The sequence below is a fragment of the Hyperolius riggenbachi genome, chromosome 10, assembly GCF_040937935.1.
Source record: "Hyperolius riggenbachi isolate aHypRig1 chromosome 10, aHypRig1.pri, whole genome shotgun sequence".
NCBI classification, from domain to species: Eukaryota; Metazoa; Chordata; class Amphibia; order Anura; family Hyperoliidae; genus Hyperolius; species Hyperolius riggenbachi.
The window spans coordinates 51,576,649-51,598,245 of record NC_090655.1 but is presented as its reverse complement, the minus strand read 5'-3'; the positions used below and the strand labels follow the sequence as shown (position 1 = coordinate 51,598,245).

Genomic DNA, 21,597 nt, shown 5'->3' with positions numbered 1-21,597 from the left:
GTCCGCATAGACTTTACATTGCTATGCGGAACGTACGTTCCGTTTGTACAGTATACGGTCCGTATCCGATCAGGCGAATCCGGACAGCGAACGCTAATGTGAACTGGGCCTAATTATTATCAAACCGGATGAAAATCGGTCCTGCCAAAAGCATGCCCAATCAACGATGCAATCAATTTCGGGCTAAAATTGGTTGCATGTATCGATCAGAAATGCTGGAAAATCACATCAGGGGGGCACAACCGAAAGAAGAGGCATCTGGACACATCAACAAACAGGTAAAGTATTAATGCAGATGGTGAGGAGTTCATGTACACTTTGGGGGGGGGGGGGGGCAGGGGTGGACAGCAGCTGGGGGTGGCGTCAAGAGGCGATTGTCGAAATATTTTACGTTGAAATTGGTTGGGAATCGGCCTGCAGTTTATGTCCGACAACAGATCTCTCTCCGATCAGATTCTATTGGTCTATTGGCCAATCGGCTGCCAAAATTGCTAGATATATGGCTACCTTTAGGAGTCCTGTATTTGTCTTTTCTACATGTTGCCCTGTGGTGGGCATCACAGGGGGTCTGGGTTAGGTAAACCTCTGGCGAGTTGCCCATTGACTGGCAGGGCTTGAGTGGTGGGGGAGGGGGGGTCGCATTGTGCAGGCAGATGAACACCTTGTGAAAGGCAGCAGCGGCCGATTGTCTGAAGCTGGAGGTGGGAAAGGAATCCAAATGGTTAAAGATTTCGGGCAGCCTCGTCCCGGTGGGCGGAGCCCTGCAGGGATGCTACAATCCGCAATTAAAGATGAACTTTGGGTGAACTAATTTATCTGACCAAGGTAAGAGGAGGAAAAAAAAAGAGGGGGGGGGGGGGGGTCAGACTTGGGAACTGTATATAAAGCAGAGCTCTCCCCATTCAGGGAAATCAGTGTGTAGCAGCAGGTAGGGACAGTATGGATCTATACACAGTGGTGACCAGTGCTCTGTGCACGCTGCTGCTGCCGGTCTTGCTGCTGGTCACAGCGGTCAAGCTATGGGAGCTGTACTGCTTCAGCCGCAGGGATGCCAGCTGTGCCTGGCCGCTGCCCCCGGGCACCATGGGGCTGCCCTTCTTCGGGGAGACGCTGCAGATGGTGCTACAGGTGAGTGTGATGCTGCTGGGTGAGCTTTATTGAAGGGAAAGTGACAAACACACTTATCATCTATATAGTTTCCCTGGTGCTTTGCGCCCTGTTCCTGGGCTGCCTGTGGACTTCTGGGGGTGCCCTTTACCGGGGAAACTCTCAGATGGTGCTGCAGGTGGAGTACTCTGTGTGATGGTGGAGGGTGGACTTTGTTGGGGGGGGAAGTGGCAAATACACTTGTTTTATATAGTTTGCCTGGTGCTTTGTGCTCTGCTCCTGGGCTGTCTGTGAACTCTGTGCAGCAGCTCAGGTGATAGCAGCAATGGCAGGCTCCTGCCTGTGGACTCTCTGCAGATGATGCTACAGGTGTGGGTCATGGTGCTGGGGGACTTCAATGGGGGGAGAAAGAGACACACACACTTTCTTATAATATACATCTATGTATGTTTGCCTGGTGCTTTGTTCCTGGGCTGCCTGTGGACTCTCCGCAGAGCCTGCAGCAGCTCAGGTGATGGCACTAATAGCAGGCTCACCCCTCTTACCCGCTGCCATGTGCTTGTGTGTTGCAGAGAAGGAAGTTTCTCCAGATGAAGCGTAGGAGGTACGGACACATCTACAAGACGCACCTCTTTGGCACCCCCACAGTGCGAGTGATGGGAGCGGAGAACGTGCGGCAGATCCTGCTGGGGGAGCACCGGCTGGTGTCCGTGCAGTGGCCGGCCTCTGTCCGCACTATCCTGGGCTCCGGCTGCCTCTCTAACCTGCAGGACGGGCAGCACCGGCACATGAAGAAGGTGAGTCAGCCCCGACGCTTGCTCCTTTATATACAGACCCCATGCATAGTATACTGTAGCAATCATTTGCCATTTCTATAATAAAATGAAGTCTCACTAGCCAGTGATTGTCATAGTTTTATCCCACCTGTTGCAGGACTTCTCTTGGGCTGAGCTGGTATTGCACTTTTTATGCAGTTCTCTGGGACTCTCACAGCCTAGTCCAGGGAGTGTGCTGGCAATACACTCTGCATGTATGAGGGCACTACTGATACAGTGTAGGCACTAGGCTGGGAACTAATTCCACTGAAGGACAAGGGTAGTGATACATTGTATCTATATTCCCTGTGCTGGAAGTGAACCCTAACATCAGGGCACTCCGTTTAGATACATTAAATATATATGTACCACATGCTGTGGCGGTAATTCACTCTACCTCTACTGTCTACACTCGGTTTACAGCGTATTATATGCAGGAGATCTCGTGTTGGTAATTAAGTCTACATCAGCACGCTTTGTTAAATACAGTATATGCCCCATGGTTAGATACAGTACAGGTAATTCCCTGCTTACAAATGACTGACGTTACAAGGGCACAATCTGCCTTCTGTACAATATATACTATAGTGTCTATAACATTTTATTACATGTTAGTGGTGTATAAACTTTTTTTTTTAAAGCCATTTAAAACCTTTTTCAGAAGCACATTGTAAACAGCCCAAAAAAGTTTACTCGAAAGTAAATAATTGATCGGCCTTTCACCGTGTTTAATAACACGTGGCTATATTTACAAACAAGTTCAGCTAACAATCTCCTGGAATGGAAGCTTTTTGTAGGGGATCGACTGTATTGACATTGTGCTGGAGATGAACGCTACACCAGGGCTCTCTGAATAAATACATTTTGTTACATTATATGCAGTGGATACTGTATTGGTATTTCATTAGATTAGACAATGTTATTGTAATACACTATTTAATAGGTAACAATTTGCTACATATACATCTGGCACGTGTCTGGTCCAGCACCATCCTATGTTATTGGCTGCTTAGTAGTGAATCCTCTATCCTACACTGCTTCTCGTACAACAGGTAGTCCTGGGGCTGCAAATGACATACATACTATAACTTTCTAGAGATAAGAGGCACACTACATGTGGTATAGAATATAGCATTGGGGCACATTTAGCAATTCTACTGCCAGAAAAGTTGAGCAGATGCCAAACACTCTGGTTACAGGTTGTCCCACCTGGAGTGTCCTTGTGATAAACTTGCCCCAGTGGCCATGCCTGCCCCCTCCTGATCAGCTGCCCGGATAATGAGAGCCCTGGGTGGCTGATAAATCCATTAGCAGCATTAGATTGGTTTGTGATGGAGCGGCAGGGGATTAATCCCGCCGCTCCCAGGGGGGCTACCTACACCTTATTTTAATAAAGGATTACTGGGCAACCTTTTAACCTCTGCTGAGATCCTATTATTAGTTGCAGGCTGATAACGCGCGGTGCGCTCTCCCCCCTCCTTCTCCAGGTCATCATGCAAGCCTTCTCCCGGGAGGCGCTGGACAACTATGTGCCGGTCATCGAGGAGGAGAGCCGGCAAGCCATCGCCGAGTGGCTGGAGAGCGGCTCCTGCGTGCTGGTCTACCCGGCCGTCAAGCGCCTGATGTTTCGCATAGCCATGCGGATCCTGCTGGGGTTCGAGCCGGAGCAGATGGACCCGGCCAACGAGCAGCCGCTGGTGGAAGCCTTCGAGGAAATGATACGGAATCTCTTCTCGCTGCCTATCGATGTGCCCTTCAGCGGCCTCTACAGGGTGAGTGCGGGAACTGCACGGGGGTCGCTCTACAACGGGCCACCTGTAGCTGCTGCAACTTTATAGGAACATTAAAGGGCCATACACAGGGCCGGATTTCTGGCAAGGCCACATAGGCCATGGCCTAGGGCACCAGAAGTTTAGGGGGCGGCTCAGTGAGGGGCAGGAAAGCTGTTCTATGCAGTCATCCCTATCTACAAGAACAGCTTTAACCTTTGAACTCTCTGTCCTGTAGTGTACTTGTGTCATCCCTGCAAGACCTGTAAGCTCTATCCTGCAGGTACACATCAGCCTAACTCTCATGGTGACACATTGGGTCCATCATTAATGAGATGGCAAACATAACATAAAATTTCAAAACATAACTTATAATCTCTATGCGTATTACTAAAATAGTTATTGCCTGTGACACCAATGATGGAAAGTAAGGAGAATTCTCATTGGGGCACACAGAGATAACAACCATACAGATGGTATAAATGGCCTTGGGCGGTAAAAAGTACAAATCCGGCCCTGGCCATACACTTATGCCTGTTGCACAAGAATGAATTTCCCATCAGATTGATGGGTCGAATCGATCTGTTCAAACATGTCCGCTCTGCTCCCAATCGAACAGGATTGATTTTAAGATCAGTACTGTACAAAATCGATCCTGTTCTCAATTGTCAGCAGATTGAACATCCTGGAAATGTATCGATTTAACCCATCAATCTGACTGGAAACTGCTTTTTGTGCACCAGGCATTATAGATGCTTATCAGATGTGGCCAAAAGATTGAATAATCCCTCTCATGCTAAATACACACAATGCGATTTCCTGTCCAACTGACCATAGTTGCAAACATGTCCAATCTACTCCTGTCTGATAACTGGATCGATTTGGTGAAGTTATCATAGGGGAAGTCGGTTGATTGGGAGCAGTTTGGACTCGTACACTTGCTAAAACTTCCATCAGACTACCCATTGATTGGACAGGAAATTGAATTGTTTGTACCCAGCATCAGATCAAATCTGATCAGAGAGGGATTGAATTCTTCCACACACCAGGCATAGATTTTAAATGGATTTCAGTATGACATTTTTATGAAAAATAATCTATGGAACAGCAGCATGGTATGGATCTTCTATCTGCTGCCAATCGATGTCTCCTGCCCGGTGTAATCCTATGATTCGATCGCTTTTTGGCCAAAAATGATCAAGTTATTGATCAGGCTGGCACGTTGATGCGTAGATTTCAGAATGATCGAATCTGCTGGCAGTTGCCAGGAAATGTATGGCTACCTTAAAGGGGAACTGAAGAGAGAGCTATATGGAGGCTGTCATGTTTATTTCCTTTTAATTTAATACCAGTTACCTGGCAACCCTGCTGGTCTATTTCTCTGCAGTAGTATCTGATTAAAACCAGAAAAAAGCATGCAGCTAGTCTTGTCAGATCAGACTTATAAGTCTGAACCACTGAAACACCTGATCTGCTGCATGCTTGTTCAGGGGCTATGGCTAATAGTATTAGAGGCAGAGGATCAGCAGGGCTGCCAGGAAACTGGTATTGTCTAAAAGGAAATAAACATGACAGCCTCCATATACCTCTCTCTTCAGTTCCCCTTTAAGTCTTAACTGCTTTAGTCAGATGAACGGTTGAGTTGTCAGTGTGTTAATGCCTTTGTCCTCTTCTCTGAAGGGTTTGCGGGCACGTAATATTATCCATGCCAAGATTGAGGAAAATATAAAGGAGAAGTTGCGGAAGGAGCCAGAAAGTTGTGGCAAAGATGCTCTGCAGCTGTTGATCGATCACAGTCGCAAGACCGGACAGCCCATCGACCTGCAGGTAATGGCACGAGCACCTTGTAACTATCCAGAGAAGGCGTGGGCTTTGGTCCTGACTTCCATGCACATGCCCACTAAGGTGTCTGGCTCCGTCTATAGAAGCTCACCTCTAATCAGTAGTTTGTGTTGAGGTTTTGTTTTTTTCACTAGTTATGCTAATGTTGGTTATTTTCTGTTTTATAGGAGTTAAAAGAATCTGCGACAGAACTCTTGTTTGGTGGACACGGCACGACTGCCAGCGCTGCCACCTCCCTCATCACCTTCCTTGGTCTTCACAAGGGGGCAATACTGAAAGTCAGAGAAGAGCTGGAATCTAAGGTAACTACTCTACACATATAGTATTACTGTGCCTAAAACAATAATACAATTCATGCATCAAAAGGGTTTACAGTCTTAGATCTCAACAAAAACTAGTGCAGGTGAAGATACGCAAACACTGTTTAGTAAGGTGTTGGCTTCGGCTGGTACACATCTCAGGTGGTTGTCACATGAGTATAGTATGATCTGGCGTGATGGTTATCATGCCAAACGGGCACCTGCCCATTCCACTTGGCTTTTACCCAAGAGTGCCTGGTCCGTAGTATGCAGAAAGGCAATGCATTTCAGTAGCTCTCATCCATAATACAACCTGGTAGTTTATTAATACCCGGGCAGGGTCATTCAATCATCCCTTTACATACTGCCACATCTACTCTACTCTATACAGGTTCTGGGGCTACTTACACATAATCAGTACCTAAAGTGCAGCTACCTAGCCACAAGACCTGTATAATTCATGTGTCAGTAATAAAAGCGATGAGTTGAGTTGGCAGCTGAAGTGCTAGACATGACCATGCCAATCTGTGCTTGTGAAACGCATAGATATTTTTGTTATGATTCTTGAATATGTTTATAAAACTTTTTATGGTTGCAATTACACTGAATAAACTTGGCATTTAGGTGCTTACTAGTAGGGAATCCATGAACATTTGACCCAAATCAAGACTACACAACGGTCCTATTGGATATCACTTAGCCTGTAAATGTAATGTTAAAAAGTTTTAAGGTTTACTCCTGATTGGCTATTGCTTTTTGAACATCATCATTCTTTATCTTTATTGTACATAAGGTGCAGTGACCAAATGAAAGGAACACCATTTCAGATGTCTTATGCCTGGTACACATCTTGCAAATTACCATCAGACGGGTCAAATAAGTTCAGACAGGTCCAATTTGATTTTCTGATCAACTTTGTATAGAAGTGATCGGAAAAACTATTGGAAATACGTTCTCTATTCAACCGGGCTATCTGCCATGACATTGCATGGTGTGTACCAGGCATTCAAAGATGAGTTCTGATTGGCTGGTTGTAGCCCCCATGGTGCACACTACCCTCTGTACTCTTCCCTACTGGATAGGATTTATTTTCTTGACGATAAAACACCACAGTGGCTAATGGCTAAATTCTCCCCCTTTTTTCTTTAGGGTCTTCTATCCAATAAGCCGGGAGAAAAGAAGGATTTAAGCATAGACATTCTGCAACAACTTACATACACGGGGTGTGTCCTGAAAGAGACCCTCCGACTCAGCCCACCAGTTCCTGGAGGATTCCGGGTTGTCCTGAAGACGTTTGTCCTAAATGTAAGTATGCATATTATGTGAAGAATTACACGTATTTATAAATGGCTGCTATCATCCAGTACTAAACGTTCAATTGTCCTTTTGCTGCCCTTAGGATGGACAGTTTTTTGCCTTTGGGCAGCTGCCTAGCTTAGGATGACTTGTAGGACCTTCCTAAAATGACCACCTAAAAGATAACAAAAAAGTGACTTGCATGTTTACTACAGCTATTGTAAGAGGCAGCTATTAGCTGTCTGTTTTATTGCATGTTAGCCCCAATTTAGAAGGTGCAGGCCACTTTGATCTAGTAGCAGTGAGTTCACAAGGTTCTTTATAACAGCAGCGGCCAGGACATCTGACAACTTGCGGGCAATTTCATGCTTGTCAGCTCCCTCCTGGTGACCCTAATTGGAGACCTTTCTTCCTTTTTTACGGTTTTATAGCATCCTGTAGGACTAGCCAGTGCTGCTTGTCGCACCTATATAGTGCTATATACCTGCACTGACCCAGCTTTCTACTAAAAGTCACTATGTACTTATAGTATGCTTCCACTGGGGCACTGGCACAGTAATGGTATGCTGCTTTTTTGTTCCCCCTCTCATTTTTTGTAATACTGGCATGCCATGCCCAATGTGTATAGTATATATTTTTTTGTTTGTTTTATAAGCTTTTACTCTGTGCCTATGCTGATCTTACACTAGCTACATTACGTGCTGATTTTCTGTTGTATAAAAATCAGAGTGGAGCTGATGCTCAAATCAAGGATTCTGATATAACCCACAGCTCCATGTCTCAAATAACCCCCCCCCCCCCCCCCCCCCCCCCATCGAAATATTAGTTTCAATAAATTCCTGCTGAGCATGGGGTCCAGACCTAATGTCAAAACATTTCTGAAAATCAGTTAAAAAGATAAGTCTGTAATGTATGTAACATTGTTCAGTCTCATTTAAAAAAAAAAGTTGAACCCAACTTCTTATAGGACCTCCAAGAGGTTTTGTTGTATTGGACACTTGATAGGAACAACATTTGTAACTTATAAAGGTTTAAAATGATTTTGGATAGTGGCTGTAAAAGCTTGAAACACTCTGTCTAAATAGTTTCGAGTTATCCTCAAACGGCTATCTGGATAAACAAATTATCTGTAACACAACGATGCCAGAGGACTGCAGCCTATCAGGAGCCTTTCAAATCTGATTTTGAGCAATCAAAAAGTGTTGGAAGATGAATTGTAAAAGCTAATGTAACCTACACACAAGTATATCTTTGAACCTAACATTTGAAACCCTGTTTCCCCTCCAGGGCTATCAGATCCCAAAGGGCTGGAATGTCATCTACAGCATTGCCGACACTCACGATACTGCTGAGGTCTTTCCGAATAAAGACGAATTTGATCCTGATCGGTTTTTAACTCCCTTTCCCGAAGACGCTTCCAGATTCAACTTCATTCCTTTTGGCGGAGGCGTGCGGAGCTGTGTGGGGAAAGAGTTTGCCAAAATCCTGCTGAAGATCTTTCTGGTTTTTTGAACTGTGTCGGAGTTGTGACTGGGAGCTCCTCAACGGGGCCCCCACCATGAAGACCGGCCCAATCATGTACCCCGTGGACAATCTACCCACGTTATTCAAACCTTATCACAGCACGTTGTAAATTACCCGCTTGTTCTATATACATATGTACAAATCCATTCTATAGTATCTTAAATGTATATAAGGCTTTTATAACTTACTTATTTTATATTTAATTTGTACAGTAAACTACTTTATTTAAATAGTCCTCCTCCCCTTTAAAGACTTGTGAACTCCTGAGCACTCAAAAGTGGGCCCAGAACTCTGATGTGTCCATATGTAGATATTTTAAATGGTATTAAAATGCCCTTATGAATGTACTAACGGGTTAAGCTGTACCTCTGTAAATGTGACTGTATATATGAATTTATTTCATGTGTCCAAATAAAGAATATCTCCATAAAGTTATTTGGCTGTAGGGATTACTATGCAAAAATTCTCCCAAATAAAGTCATACGGTGACTGTGTTCCTTATAAACTACCAGTTTACCCAAGGTGACAGATAAACATGTATGTATATTACAAAACCTATTAACCAGGCTGTTTTGCTGCGGCAATATAGTAAACATTACTGATAAGCAAATTACAGCTGTAAAAGTTTTCCTGGCAGAATACAACTTGAGGGCAGGGAGAGATAAAATACATGAACTTTGACTCCTTTTCTAACTCTGGGACACTTAACAGGCTTCCACTGATTAGAGCCAGTAAAACATTCAGCCTACTTTGCAAATGTTTAAATATAAAAGAAAACTCTGGGATGCTTAGTCATTTTTAGGCATAGGCAGATACATATTATTATTTATTTTCACCTCAGGTTCACTTTAATGAGTTGCTGTGAGAGTAATGATCCCAGTAACCTTCGTAACAGACAATATTATTGCATCCCAGCATGATGCAATGATATTTATATAGTATATTTACATAGGAATATTATTGCTTTATAAAGCACCAACATAGTTTGTGGGGCTGCTTAAAGTAAGAAACAAAAATGGTGTATAAAATACAGACATTGATAAACTCCAAATATACTCTCATTGTACTGTATGGTCGCATCGCATGTCTAACGTGTGATTCGATGTTTCATCACCATTGCATTGGGATGGTATCACAACCTGAACCGTATGAAAGGACCCCAAAGGGTGGAGGGTACATGATACTATAGATGAGGGAGAGGGATGCTAAGCTTGTGATCTCAGACACAGGCACCTTCAACTTGTCCTTGTGCTTCACTTCTCTAGCACTGCCCCCACTCTCTGGGACTCCTTTCCAATCTCCATTTAAGCTCACCCCCTCCTTCAACACCCTCATGCAAGCCCTCCAAAATGCACCTGTTCATGCCTGCCTACCCCCCCCCCCCCCCCCCCCTGCACCATGTCATACTCCTACTGGCTGAGCACCCTTGCAGCAGTCTCCTACCTAGCAGGCTTTGTAATAAAGTCTATGTCCAGTCTCCATTGCAGTTCACACTCATTATTATAATAGCTGATATTTTGCATTAGTGCCCATGGGAAGCCAAAATTTCTTGCTTCCAGTCTCTGGATTCTCCCTTGTCCTCCTGCAGAACATCGCTGGACACCAGGACCACCTGGAAGCTTGTGGGTATGCTGTACGTGACCTTGCGCCACCACACTGTACAGGATGACTTGTGCCTGCACAGTAGTACGGAGCTGCTGCTTGAGCTCTGCGCTACCGTGCAAGTCATTGCACCTGCGTGGTGCGGCTGTGTTCTGTCGACAAGCCTTGAAGGCTTTCCTCTGCTGAGGTAAATATCCCATAGGCAATTAACTTTTTTTCCTTTATCTCCTAGGAGATAATTTTTCATATTTTCTTTAAAGAGAACCTGTACTGAGTAAAAATATTTAAAATAAACGCATGAGGTAACTTCAAATGAACATTGCATAGTTACCTTGTCATCAGTTCCTCTCAGAAGCTCACCATTTTCTTCTGACAATAATCCCTTCCAGTTCTGACAATATTTTGTCAGATCTGAAATATATCAGTTGCTGTCAGTAAAATATCAGTTGCTGTCAGTTATAGCTGAGAGGAAAACTGATGTACCAGGTAATGTCCATGTTTCCCTATGGCTCAAGTGAGCGATGTTACAGTTTAACTGTGTGCTGACCAGAAAGCTGTTGTGGGTAATGGCCATTTTCAAAATGGAGGATGGAAAATTCCCTTGATCACAGTGAACAAATAGGACGCGGGACAGGAGAAAGACACTGAGGAGTAGACTACATGGAAGGTAAGTATGACTTGTGTATGCTTATGTTGATTAATTTTCAGTTCAGGTTTTCTTTAAAACAAAATCTGAAAGAAAAAAAAAAAAAGCTCCTGGGGGGGTTCTTACTTCAAGAGGGGAAAGCCTAAAGAGGCTAGCCCCTTCCTACTCAGTAGAGGGGATCCAGCGCTGAGTCTCCCAGAGGATCTCCTTGTCAGTGTGCGCACATGCACAGTAGCAGCTCTTTGCTTGGGCTTTGGAGGAAATAGCCTAGCGTTGTTCTGCATTAAGCATGGCTACCGCCTGAGGAAAAACGCTGTTCCTGTGTCTAGCGGTTTTAGTTGCGATTGACTGGGATCTTACTCCCGAAGGCAAGAGCTGAAAGATGGAGTTAGCTGGGTGAGAGGGGTCAAAGGCAATTTTAGTTGCTCTCTTTCTGCACCTACTAGCGTAAAAAGATCCTGCAGGGAAGGTAAGCTACAGCCAATTATCCTTTCCGCTGTTCAGATGATGCGCTGCTGCCTCCCTTTTCTAATGCTGAGCAGGAGACGAACCATACAGTCATAGATGATGTCATGGTGGATTTGATGATTGCAGTGTAGAACTGCACCATTCATTTTTGAGGTAGGCCAAACTTTTCCCGTGCGCTGCACTGTGCAGGCGTGAGCCATATGCTCCTGCACGGTAGAGCAGACCTGATCGGGCTCGGCTGTTTTCCTCGGAGCCCAAGCGGCAAGCAGCTATTGTGCATGTGCACAGCGGCAATTGTAAATATTATTGCCGCTCTGTGACCGGGGGAGCTAGCGCTGAATCCACATGGCTGAGCAGGATGGGGAAGCCTCTTTAGGATCTAGAGGCTTTCCCCTACCGAGGTAAGTAGCCACCAGGGGCACTTTTTTTTTTAAATTATTGTTAGAGCTAGTCCACACTAGGTCTGGAAACGTATCCATGGCTGCATTTTTCTACCCTGATGAAAAACTGAGTCCCGGATACTAATGTTAAAAATAGCAGCCGTCCTCACCCAAGAAAAAAACGGATCCGTCTGCGTTTGCAGGGACCCGTTTTCAAAACCTGAACGGAAGGTCCGGAATTGCTGCATTTTACGGACCACGGATACACGGATGGGTAGTGAAAAGCAATGAGAAAACGCATCTCCATCTCCACAGGCAAAATAGCAACAAAAACTGATGAGAAAACTGATAGCCTGAACTTTAATATTGGCCCAAAAAATCCTCCCACTACCTTCCTAATGTCAGAGACGTTTTCTGTCCGTTTTTGGGGGGTAAAAAACTGAACGAAAACTGATGCACTTTGGTCTGCTGGTACTTCCCCTGATCCCGGACTGCAGTGTCCGTCCTGAAACCGTGCCTAGTGTAGACCTAGCCTTATTATTACAGGATTACTTTAAAGCAAAACTGTAGATCTAAAATAAACACATTGTTTCACTTACCTGGGGCTTTCCTAAGCCCCCAGCAGCCGTCCTGTCCCGCGCCACTTCTCGACCAGCCTCCGTTCTCCCGCCGCCAGCTACTTTCGGTTTCGCAGCCGGGCCACTGCTCCTGCCCGGCTCTGGCCACGCATATACTTTCTTCGCGTTCCCCACTATTGCAGAGGTGAATGCGAAGAAAGGGTACGCTTGGCAGGGCTGCGCTGGCCTCGACTTACAAGTCGAGGTACGGGACGCGGCGGCGGGAGAACGGAGGCTCGGGCAGGACTGGCGCGGGACAGGACTGCTGCAAACAATGTGTTTATTTTCTCTCTACAGTTCCGCTTTAAAGCATTTTACAATTGAAAAAGTACCTGCGCTTTCTGCTAGGAGATCATTTTTCATATTGTATTTTAAATTATTTTACAGCACTTTGTAACTGAAAAAGTACCAACAAGTAGATTAAAAAGTATTATCAAAACTAGTTTGATTATATTCTTGCTTACAGGTGGTTTAAAAGGCATTTTATTGTCAAGTTGTAAAAATATCACCAGAGAGAAAACTCAGGAGAAACAAAAGATTTTGCATATGGGCCAGTATGGCAATTGGGCGCTTTTTTCCACTTTAATTTTATAATCTACCTGTAACATGGATCACTCAGCTACCTGATGCATGTGTGGATGAACTCCATGCTCACAATAAACACAATACAGCTACATCCCTGCATGGGAAAATAGGATTCAGCTCAGCCCTCCCTGCTGTAAGCTGCCTGTGATGAGCAGTTTGGATAAGCTATGGGTGACTACAAATCTACTTTTCATGAAACTTTTTAAACAAGCAGTGTTTACCCAAGCCGCGTTTTTACATAATCCTGAAATAACAGCTTAACAGAAAATGCATTAAGTGAAATTATTCAAAGGAGGGAAATCAAGACTTATCAGCTGGCACAGGGCTGACATGACTGATAAAATGGCCTTGTTCTGACCTGTTGAACCTTTGTTAACCTTCGGCAAAGCTTAGCCCTGTCACTCCTGCTATCTGTATAAGCACATCTAGCAGTGAAGGCTAGACATTAACCTCACTAGTTCAACTTGCCTGTGTCCCACTTTTCACTCCTGCTCTTCAGTTTGAGTTGCATTCTTCTCTACTGTACACATTGCACGGAATGTTTTTTATGCAGCTTTTATTAAATTTGTGTTTGTTTAAAAGCTATTCAGTAAATTATCTTACAGTGAGTCTGAAATTAAATAAAAAAAAACAACAACAGATACTTACCTAAGGAGAGGGAAGGCTCTGGGTCCTATAAAGCCTTCCAGTTCCTCTCACGCTCGAGGTGGAGACCTTGTTCCCCTGGTGGAACGAGGTCCACCAAAAAAAAACGGGAAGGACCCAGAGTCTTCCCGTTTTTCCTACGGTCCACGCGTTCCAGTGCATTCCCGTTATCAGTCTCTGATCGGTGGGTGGGAGACAGCTCTCTCTTCCGCTGCGGGAGGCTTTGGTAGTCTTCGGTAGCTTGAGTGCTCCCGAAGACAAGCTGCTCTGTACTGTGCATGCACGAGCACCCATTCTCACGTCGGTCAGAGACTGCCAGTCGGACACTGCCAGCGGTGGAACACAGGGACCGTATGAGGTTTTTTATTTTATTTAACTTCAGACTCCCTTTGACCTCTTGCCGAGTGCTCCACACCGATTGGCGTAAGCAGTGCGGCAGCCCCAGGACCGCTCCACGCCGATTGGCTTGAATGGCTGGGAATAGGCTTTTCAGGAGAGCACGCGCATCTCCGCGTTGATGACGGAGCTCCGCCTTCAGTCTCCCAGCGGCAATCGCTGCTGAGAGACTGTTAGACGGTGAAACCAACGTCTAATACCTATGTCCAGCGCTGCGATCTAAGGCAGCATTGTACTGGGGACAGCCGTGTGACACAGCTGTCCCCCTGGGGACACAGGAGCGATCGGCAGTGATAGGCTGACAGGGGGAGGGAAGGAGGGGGGGGGGGGGGGGAAATAGCAAAATTTAATAAAAATAAATATATAGTTATAAAAAATAAATAAAAACACCTGGGGGCAATCTGACCCCACCAAAAGAGAGCTCTGTTGGTGCGGAGAAAAAGAAGGGGAGGGGGGAATCACTTGTGTGCTGAGTTGTGCGGCCTTGCATCGAGGCTTTAAAGCTGCAGTGGCCTATTTGTTGAAAAATGGCCTGGTCACTAGGGGGGTTTAACACCACGGTCCTTAAGTGGTTAAAGGGATACTTAAGCCTGCAATAAAAAAAAACTGTCTTACTCACCTGGGGCTTCTACCAGCCCCCCCGCAGCCATCCCGTGCCCTTGCAGTCATTCATGGATCCTGCCGGGATGCTGGGGATTTTTGCCACCTGAATGATAGATTGTAATGGTTTCTCCCAGTAGTTTGTCGACAGCCAATGGCACTTATACACACTGAAAGCAGCTGAGTGGAATGTACTATTCTATGGAGGGGTGAGTAGAAGCAGAAGGCTCCCTGCAGCTCGGGGCACAAGGCAGTTAGCTGGAAATTACCACTGACGTTCACTACTTGGCACCTGTGTTTTGATAGGGGCAGAAGACAGCGGATGGCCAAACAGACATCAAAATGATCATCAAATAAAGTGTGTTTTGGCCATTAAAAACTTAATTATTATTATTGATTTATAAAGTGCCAACATATTCCGTGGCGCTGACATATTCCATGGTGCTGAGGTCTGTACATACAGTACATACCTTAACCACTTGCCGACCGCGCACTCATACCGCGCGTCGGCAAAGTGGCAGCTGCAGGACCAGCGACGCAGTATTGCGTCGCCAGCTGCAGGCTGATTAATCAGGAAGCAGCCGCTCGCGCGAGCGGCTGCTTCCTGTCAATTCACGGCGGGGGGCTCCGTGAATAGCCTGCAGGCCGCCGATGGCGGCTCGCAGGCTAAATGTAAACACAAGCGGAAATAATCCGCTTTGTTTACATTGTACGGCGCTGCTGCGCAGCAGCGCCGTAAGGCAGATTGGCGATCCCCGGCCAATCAGCGGCCGGGGATCGCCGCCATGTGACAGGGGACGTCCTGTCACTGGCTGCACAGGACGGATAGCGTCCTGTGCAGCCCTGATCTCCGGGGGGGAGCAGGTAGGAGAGGGAGGGGGGAATTTCGCCGCGGAGGGGGGCTTTGAGGTGCCCCCCCGCCAGCCACATGCAGGCAGGAGAGATCGGACCCCCCCCAGCACATCATCCCCCTAGTGGGGAAAAAAGGGGGGTGATCTGATCTCTCTGCCTGCTACATGATCTGTGCTGGGGGCTGCAGAGCCCACCCAGCACAGATCACTCAACACAGCGCTGGTCCTTAAGGGGGGGTAAAGGGTGGGTCCTCAAGTGGTTAAAGTTAAACTCTATACTGATTAGTTTTTGGAGCAACTTTATTTTAGTGCTAGCGATTGCAAAAGTGATTGCAATTAGCAATTTAACCACCCTGGCGTTCTGATTAAATCGCCAGGGTGGCTGCGGGAGGGTTTTTTTTAAATAAAAAAAAAACTATTTCATGCAGCCAACTGAAAGTTGGCTGCATGAAAGCCCACTAGAGGGCGCTCCGGAGGCGATCTTCCGATCGCCTCCGGCGCCCAGAATAAACAAGGAAGGCCGCAATGAGCGGCCTTCCTTGTTTTGCTTATATCGTCGCCATAGCGACGAGCGGAGTGACGTCATCGACGTCAGCCGACGTCGTGACGTCAGCCGCCTCCGATCCAGCCCTTAGCGCTGGCCGGAACTTTTTGTTCCGGCTACGCTGGGCTCAGGCGGCTGGGGGGACCCTCTTTCGCCGCTGCTCGCGGCGAATCGCCGCAGAGCGGCGGCGATCAGGCAGCACACGCGGCTGGCAAAGTGCCGGCTGCGTGTGCTGCTTTTTATTTCATTAAAATCGGCCCAGCAGGGCCTGAGCGGCAGCCGCTGGCGGTGTTGGACGAGCTGAGCTCGTCCAGACCGCTCAGCTGGTTAAAGAGAGTCCAAGGTGGGCTCATAGATTTAAAAAAACGTAGGTTACCTGATCCGGGGGGCTGAGCGGATCATGTATCGGCAAAAACTGCCGCTCCCTGCAGCTCCTGTGGGCCGCACTGACTGTGTCTCTCATTCCCAGCGTGCAGGGAGGCAGGGGAGCAGTAGGGGGCGTGGCCAGGGAGAGAGAGCAGCCCAATGGCAGCTCTGGAAACCCTGCAGGAACGCCCCTGGTGGGCATTTTGAACAGGGAATCCCTCTCCCACATGTTTAGCTCTCAGATACCGACAAATATTTTCACTACTCTCGGGGGGCTATAGCGCGGCGGTGGGGAGCAGGGAGCGGTGGTGGGGGGACACAGAGGCATGTCATGAGGCAGAGAACAAGTCTCTGTGTAACAAGTCTCTGTGTCCTTTCTGCCCCCCCCCACGAACCGCCTTGCGTTGTCTTTAGGTTTTCACGTTCTACAAGGGGTTTGGGGTAATCTGGTCATTTCTGGACAGTACAAGTGCTGCAAAATCCCTTTGAAATTGCTATGTATAGCATCTGAAAAACGATTTTGCGGTGAATCCTAAACATATAATTGAATTGTGATCTCCAGCAAAATGGTGCAGGCCACTGCAATTTTGCGATTTGGCCAAATTACAATTGCCTCTAGTGGGCTCACCTATATTCACATTCACTGGCATAGTGATTTTTGGGATCGCCAGCAATTTTGAAGTGCTGCTGAAAGCCCTCTAGCGGGTCCTAGGCCTACAATAGTCCACTAGGAATCAAAATCAGTAGCGTTTTGTGGTAGCATTTTGTAAGTGATTTTTGAAGCGATATCCACGCTCCAATACTCTACATTAGAGTGAAGATGCTCACAAAATGCTGCACGTCCTGCGATGGCGATTATATCTCATCACAATCACTAGATGGTTAACCAAAATAACCAGTCTCTGCCAAAGCATTTTTGAAGTTGCTGGCGATTGTCAGTGATCCAAAAACGCAGCCAAAATCGCTCTAGTGGGTCCCAAACCAGAGGCCCCCTTTCACACTAGAACGTTGTCATTGCATTGCGTTACCCTTTTTTTTTACCACAAGGTAGCGCTAAAGCAATGACAGTCAGTGGGACCTTTCAGATCTCATGCGATGTGCCGTAAGCATCCGATCTGATGCAAAAGCATCAGCATGTTACCGTTCAACATCCGTGGCGACAGGCCGGAAGTCGTGTAAGTCAATGAGGATACACATATTTTTAAAATGTTTGCATTCGCGTTGCGGTGCGCATGCAGAGAAAGAGTATTTTTTTTCAATACACTTTCAACGAAATTCATAGTTTCGGCCACAGGAAGTGAGCGCTACACAGCTTCACTAATGCTGGGTACACACCATACGTTTTTGCCACTCGATAGTTGGGTTTGATAGATAATTTCAATCATATCCGATATTCCTTCTGATCGTTTTTTGGGTCAATTTCTCATAGAAGTAAATGGAACAAGATGAAAATAAGAGAACTGAGTGCAGAATCGAGGGGAGAATCGAGCGGAAAAAAGATTGGATGGAAAATCGAATGGAAAAACGTATCGTGTGTACCCAACATTATAGTTTGGCTTGCTGCCATAAACTACATTACCACGCATTTTAATTGTTGCATTGTGCTGTGATGCCATCATCTGATCTCACCACAATCAAAACGCAGGTTGCTGGTGTGAAACCGGCCTAAAGCTGAATGGAAGGGAGTCTCCTACTAATCCTCCGTCAGCACTCAGATTGAGGTTGGGTTCTACTGAGATAATTTCCTGATCCATACATAAACCATCAGGCCGTGACACAGTCACCTGACCCCTACAGGAAGCTTTATTTAATAACCTACTGGGGTAATTCAAGATAAAACAGATGGTTTACTATTGTGAGAACATGTAAAGGTCATCAATGGAACCTCTTTTCAGTTTATTAGCCAGAGACTGTAATATAAGCTAAGACAACAGTGAATTACAGGTCCATAGGATTGCCTAGGGGCCCTGATGGCACGCTGACATGTCTGCAGAAGACAATAGCCTCCGCACAGACACAGTGGCACGGATAGGCATCTGATGACCTCCAAATGACCACTTTAGCTCCAGATACACTTTACACAGTCATGATAGTCACAGGAACAGTGGCAGATGTCAGTATTTGGTATTGGGGTCAGAGTTCAGGTCAGCCTGCAAGGGTGAAGCCCATGTATCTGTAGAAGCCAAATATTATGAGCAAAACATTGTCCTAATATGTACACAGAGGGGCCACTAGGGTTGGTGTCACCCAGTGCGGAAACTCATGGGGCTCGATTCACAAAGCGGTGCTAACCCAGTTAGAGACTTTAGGCGTGATAACCATTTTTATCATGCCTAAACTCAGTTTAGGCATGATAAGTTTAGGCATGATAAGTTACGGCATGATAAGTTTAGGCATGATAAGTTTAGGCATGCTAAGTTTAGATAAGTTTAGATTGCATGCAAAGTCCCGCACGCAAAGCAGCGCCATTAAACTCTATGCGAAATGCACCAGACTTTGCTAGCGCAAAACTTTTGATCAGCTGTGCACTACGGTGCTAACCAAGTTGGTTCTTAAACTTATCACGCCTAAAAACTTATCACACCTAAACTTATCATGCCTAAACTTATCACACCTAAACTTAGCACACCTAAACTTATCATGCCTAAACAGAGTTTAGGCATGATAAAGGGCTTTTCACCCCGGTGCTAACTGTTAGCACCGCTTTGTGAATCAGGCCCCTGGTGTCACCCCTCTCCTTTATCCCATAAGGCTACTTTCCCACCTTATGGTCGCATAACGTGCCCCTTACGCAACGCCTGGTCGTGTTGGATGTGGACGTCAGAGCGAGCTGCGTTGTGCAGCTCACTCTGGCGTTTGTGATGCCGTGATGCGTACTCTTGGACGCATGCGGCATCACGTGGTCCCGCCAGCCAATCGCCGCACAGAGCGGCCGCTCCAGGAAGTAAACACTGCACACGTCACAAAGTGCAGTGAATATTAATAAGCCATGTGCCTGGTCGCTCTCCCCCTCCTCCCCAACATTACTGAGCATGTGCAAGCAGTCTAACGTATAAAGTACTGCATGCAGTACGTTGACTTGACGTCTTGCGTTACACTGTAACGCAACGTGGGCACTGTGAAAAGTCCATTGATTTTTCATTACTGTGCGGTGGGCAGCGTTACAGGCTGCTCTAACGTGCGCCTGTAACGTCGTACTGTGAAAGCAGCCCAAACCTCCAACAAAATTAATAATACATTTTTGGAGTAATGTTACTTGTTACTGACATTTATTGAGAATGAAGTTTGAGGGAGGCTATACTGGATCCATTTGCAATAGGGGGATAGGAGTTAGGGTTAAAGAGTAGCTGTCAGCCATACTATCTCAGAAAAAACACATATATAATTATATAAATACTTGCTCTACTTACATATGTATTGCACTGTCCACGTTTTGATTTTAGTGATTTTTCTACAGTAAAAAGAGAAAATCCTTCTTAGCATTTCCCATTTTAAGTGTGGCTATTTTGAAGCCAATCCTGATGTCATTTCCTCCCTTACTCTCATCCGCCTGATTGTGTATGCATTTCCCGCCCTTCACTATAAAAAGTGCATTGTCTCAGCATGAGAAATATTGGCCAATCGGAGAGGAACAGAGGTGTGGGAGGGGAAAACAGGAGGGAAAGAGGCTTCAGCCAATCAGGCTGCATTAGTTAAGTCTGAGGGGAAGTAGAGAAGCAAAAAAGGACAACCCAGCATGCACTGCAACTTCCCTTTTGCATACCAAATTTTGTGTGTATCAAATAAGAGTCAGGTAAACTGGGGAATGATTATTTATCAACTAGAAAAGTAATAGTGATTTTAACTTTTGGATTGCCTGGTTAGCATCTTTATTACTTATTTACCAGATAAAAATAAATAATTGTTTTTTGATTTTATGGCCGATAGTTATGCTGGGAATACACGGCTCAATTCTGAGCCATTTAGATGGCTCGATAGATCATTTCCGACATGTCCGATCTCCCGCCCGATCGTTTTCGCACTCGATTCTGCATGGAGGACAATGGGAAAAGATAAGAGAATTGTGCGGGAGATAAGAGAATCTCCTGCAGAATCAAGTGCCGAAAACGATCGGGCACGGGATCGAGCGGCAAAATCGAGCCGTGTATGCCCAGCGTTACACTTTAAGGATTATTATACTGGCCAAAGTTTGCTATGGGTGGGTTCTGGCCATGCTTGCTGTAGGGGAAGAGGGAGTGGTACAACACTGGACACACTTGATATGGTTGGTCGGAAGGGTTTACATGTGACAAACTTGCTATGGGAGGCGGGATTAATAGATTGTTATGCTGGTCACACGTTGCAGATAGGGGGAGGAAGTCTGCCCATGCGTGCTGTGGAGAGAGGGGTACCATGCTGGACACACTTGGTATTGGGGGTGGAGGGTGGACAGGACACCATTGCTAAGGGGTGAATAGCTGATTATCACGTGGCCTCTGTATGTTATCAGCTCGTCAAGGGGCAGCCAGAAGGGAGAAGAGCTGGACATTAGGCACTAGCCTTGTCTGTATCTACATAGCCCTGCACCACCCTACTTTAGCCTGGAGATTGGTGTCACCCTCTGCTGGTGACCGTGACACCTGGTGCGGGTCGCACCTCCCGCACCCCCTTAGTGATGCTACTGCATGTACATTTCCACTGTGCCCGGGAAAGGAATCAAGCCTATCAAAACCAGAAGCCAATAATCAAATAGCTGGCAGCTGGTTCATTAACCAGTAGCTAGATACCTTAATTGGCTGCATGGTACAGTGGAGCTTTGCATATTAGGAGCAAAGCAAAAGCAGTGCCAGAGATTTCGGCGCAGCTGGCTCCACCATAGACCAAAATAGGAATTACGGCTAAAACGGCGCTCAGACAGTAATTTGGGCGCCGTCAAAAGACGGAGCCCAAATTACTATAAAAACAGCGTAATTCGGCTGCCAACTATTGCATATTTCCCCACTGTCCACAGCGACCTGGATCAGGGAAAGCTATTATGGAGCCACACGACTGAGGACATTTGGGCCCGGCATAAGCTGTAATGTGAATTATGACTCTAACGGTGCTCAGAGAGTAATTTGAGCGCCGGCATAAATTGGAGCCCAAATTATGATAAAAATGGTGGAATTCGGCCCCCGGCAATAGCTAGAAGCCGAATTGCATCTTACCTCCACTGTACGTCGCTCTGGAGGGCAAATAGTAATTAATGCTGCTGGGAAATTTGCCA

General features: G+C 46.2%; 1 protein-coding gene across 1 annotated transcript; it reads left to right on the top strand.

The window, feature by feature from the left end:
* The first annotated feature begins 924 nt into the window (after nucleotides 1-924).
* On the top strand, nucleotides 925-9,087 carry CYP26A1 (cytochrome P450 family 26 subfamily A member 1). The gene is given in 8 exon segments (XM_068255254.1): nucleotides 925-1,128; nucleotides 1,680-1,904; nucleotides 3,410-3,694; nucleotides 5,372-5,518; nucleotides 5,701-5,835; nucleotides 6,982-7,137; nucleotides 8,416-8,637; nucleotides 8,639-9,087. Coding segments are annotated over 8 exon segments (1,482 nt in total). The 5' UTR covers nucleotides 925-939; the 3' UTR covers nucleotides 8,762-9,087.
* The last annotated feature ends 12,510 nt before the right edge of the window (nucleotides 9,088-21,597 follow it).